The sequence below is a fragment of the Primulina tabacum genome, chromosome 9, assembly GCF_025594145.1.
Source record: "Primulina tabacum isolate GXHZ01 chromosome 9, ASM2559414v2, whole genome shotgun sequence".
Classification (NCBI taxonomy): domain Eukaryota; kingdom Viridiplantae; phylum Streptophyta; class Magnoliopsida; order Lamiales; family Gesneriaceae; genus Primulina; species Primulina tabacum.
Window position 1 is genome coordinate 16,866,046 of NC_134558.1, and position 2,468 is coordinate 16,868,513.

Consider the following 2,468-nt stretch of genomic DNA (forward strand, 5'->3'; position numbering starts at 1 on the left):
TGCATTGCGTCTAAACGCTCGAATAAACGAATACCGACCCAATGATTAGTGGAGGAAGTACGGAGGACGATTCCTTGACGTTTTTCTTGACAGAAACTCACCAAAATCTCCAAAATATTGCTAGGATGAGTGTTCAAGATGCTGCTCAAGGGAGGCACAACCCTAGCTTTACACGTTAATTAATGTGTGTAAAAGTGTGAGTTTGTGTGTTTGTGGGTTTCTTTGAGTTTTAAGAGGCTCTCTTCCTTTTTTTTTTGGGTTAACTTTTAATCAAATTAATTAAATATCTAAACTACTAATTAGGATAAATAATTAAGCACACAAAATTTATAAAATAATAAACCATATGTTAAAGAATTAACTCCTAATTTTCGAAAATTGCAAATAAAATGTTTAAAATATTTTAATTCAACTAATAAATTAAATTTGAACATAAAATGCTAAAATTCATAAACCATTTAAAATAACAAAATTTTTTGGCTTAAAATAAAAATACAACATTTTATTAAATCACCTACGTTGTTTACGATCTCCTTTCCTCGATCCGTGCATCGAATATTCTTCTGAAAAGCTAAAACTCAATATATGCATTTAAATATCATAAAAATACACGTATAAATATTTAAAATAAATTAAAAATGTTGAATTCATCATTTAATTCTTTTAATAAATTAAATTAATTAATATACTAATTTTTGAACACTACAAGAACATATGTCATGCACAATATCAACTTAATTACGATCCGTCGGTCTTTGCTTAAGCATATTAAAAGCCTATTTTTTTTCAAGATTTTAATGCCCCACATCGATCTAAGATTATCCAACAAAACTAATTGGAGAATCCCCGAAGAATATCGATCCATTGATGCTGACGCTAACAAAAAATATATATAGCACGTACGGTACTATGTATTATTGCCCTGTCAGCTTCCATCATCATCGCAGTAGCTAGCTCACCTTAATAACAAGTAGCTTCTTATGCTTAACCAATAAACTTTACTTATTTTATATAAATATATGTTGATTTTAAAAGGTCGATCTTCTCACTCATTATATTTTCCAGTGCTTAAAATTATATATTCCCTCCGTTTTATTTATTTAGGTTTGTCTGTGTCTAATTGACAGAAATTTAGAAGTTTGTAAAAATAAATTTTATAAAGCAGCTTATCATTTTACTCTTATTTAACGAAAATTTTACAAGTAAATGATTTAAAAGAAGGGTGGATTGGTAAAAGAGCAAGGAATATAAAAACTGAACTTTGCAATTGGGACGGATACAACATGTCTTTTTAGTTCTGATATTCATAAATGGATATTCCTTTTCTTGAAGTCTTGTTTTCTTGAAGTGAAACGAATTATAATGTTATTTTTGTTAACAAAATCATCGAACTTTGACTCGTATAAGCCATGACTTGAAAACGACGACTTAATAATAAAGAGATGAAATATGACATTTTTGTCTTTATATATTATACACACAAAAGCATATATACACACACACACACGTTTATGTGTGTGTATTATTAACATAATGTAAAACAATAGTTTGACCAACTCTTGTATTTATGTCATCATCCTCCAAAAACAACCTAAACTTCTCCGAACCAAATCAAACCCCTTTTCTCTCTGAGGATGGTTGATAATTCTGAAGCCAGCCCTTCGAAGGACCTCAAAGAACCAGAAAGACTGCTTCCGACAGCCAACGTCGGCAGAATCATGAAAAATATTCTCCCACAGAACGCGAAGATCTCGAAAGAAGCTAAAGAAACTATGCAGGAGTGCGTGTCTGAGTTCATTGGATTCGTCACGAGCGAAGACTCGGAAAAGTGCCAAAAGGAGAGGCGAAAAACGGTGAACGGTGACGATATCTGCTGCGCTTTGGAGACGCTAGGGTTCGATGACTATGCAGGGCCTTTGAAGAGGTATTTGGATATATATAGAGAGATTGAAGGGGATAAAGTTAATCAAAGTAAGGCTAGTGGTAGCGAAGATCAAATGCAGGAGAATTTATTCATGTATACCGTTAAATGACCCTCCTAGGGACAAAAGTTGAAAATTTCAAGCTACATAATTTTCTTGCAGATGAAATTAATTTTGTGGGGTTTTATTAATTTTGTGCGTGGTTATTATTTTAGGGCTTTTTTAATTTTATTTTTTAAGAAAAAATATGTTTTTATTAATATTGTCTTCTCATACATGTTCTAGTATTTAGCATATGGTTTGATTTTTTTAATTTTTTTAAAATTATTGTACATAAATAAATAGAAAATTGAGAAAGAAATTATTTAACAGACTGAAGGTAAGCGGGGTTCTCCCCTCTTTATTTATTTTATTTCAATTTGGTCTTAATGTTATGGTATTCTTCAAATATTTAATGCGAAAACTTTCGCTTGAGTTCTCGATTTCAGCCAAACAAATTGACAATGTCAGACGTCATGCAAGCACTCTAGTAAAAATCGATTAATA

The 2,468-nt window shown here is 31.0% G+C and overlaps 1 protein-coding gene across 1 annotated transcript; it reads left to right on the forward strand.

Moving 5' to 3' along the window:
- Window positions 1-1,634: 1,634 nt before the first annotated feature.
- Window positions 1,635-2,033, forward strand: LOC142556955 (nuclear transcription factor Y subunit B-5-like). The gene has a single exon (XM_075668438.1). It carries the CDS (start codon window positions 1,635-1,637, stop codon window positions 2,031-2,033), a length of 399 nt encoding a protein of 132 aa, XP_075524553.1.
- Window positions 2,034-2,468: the final 435 nt, after the last annotated feature.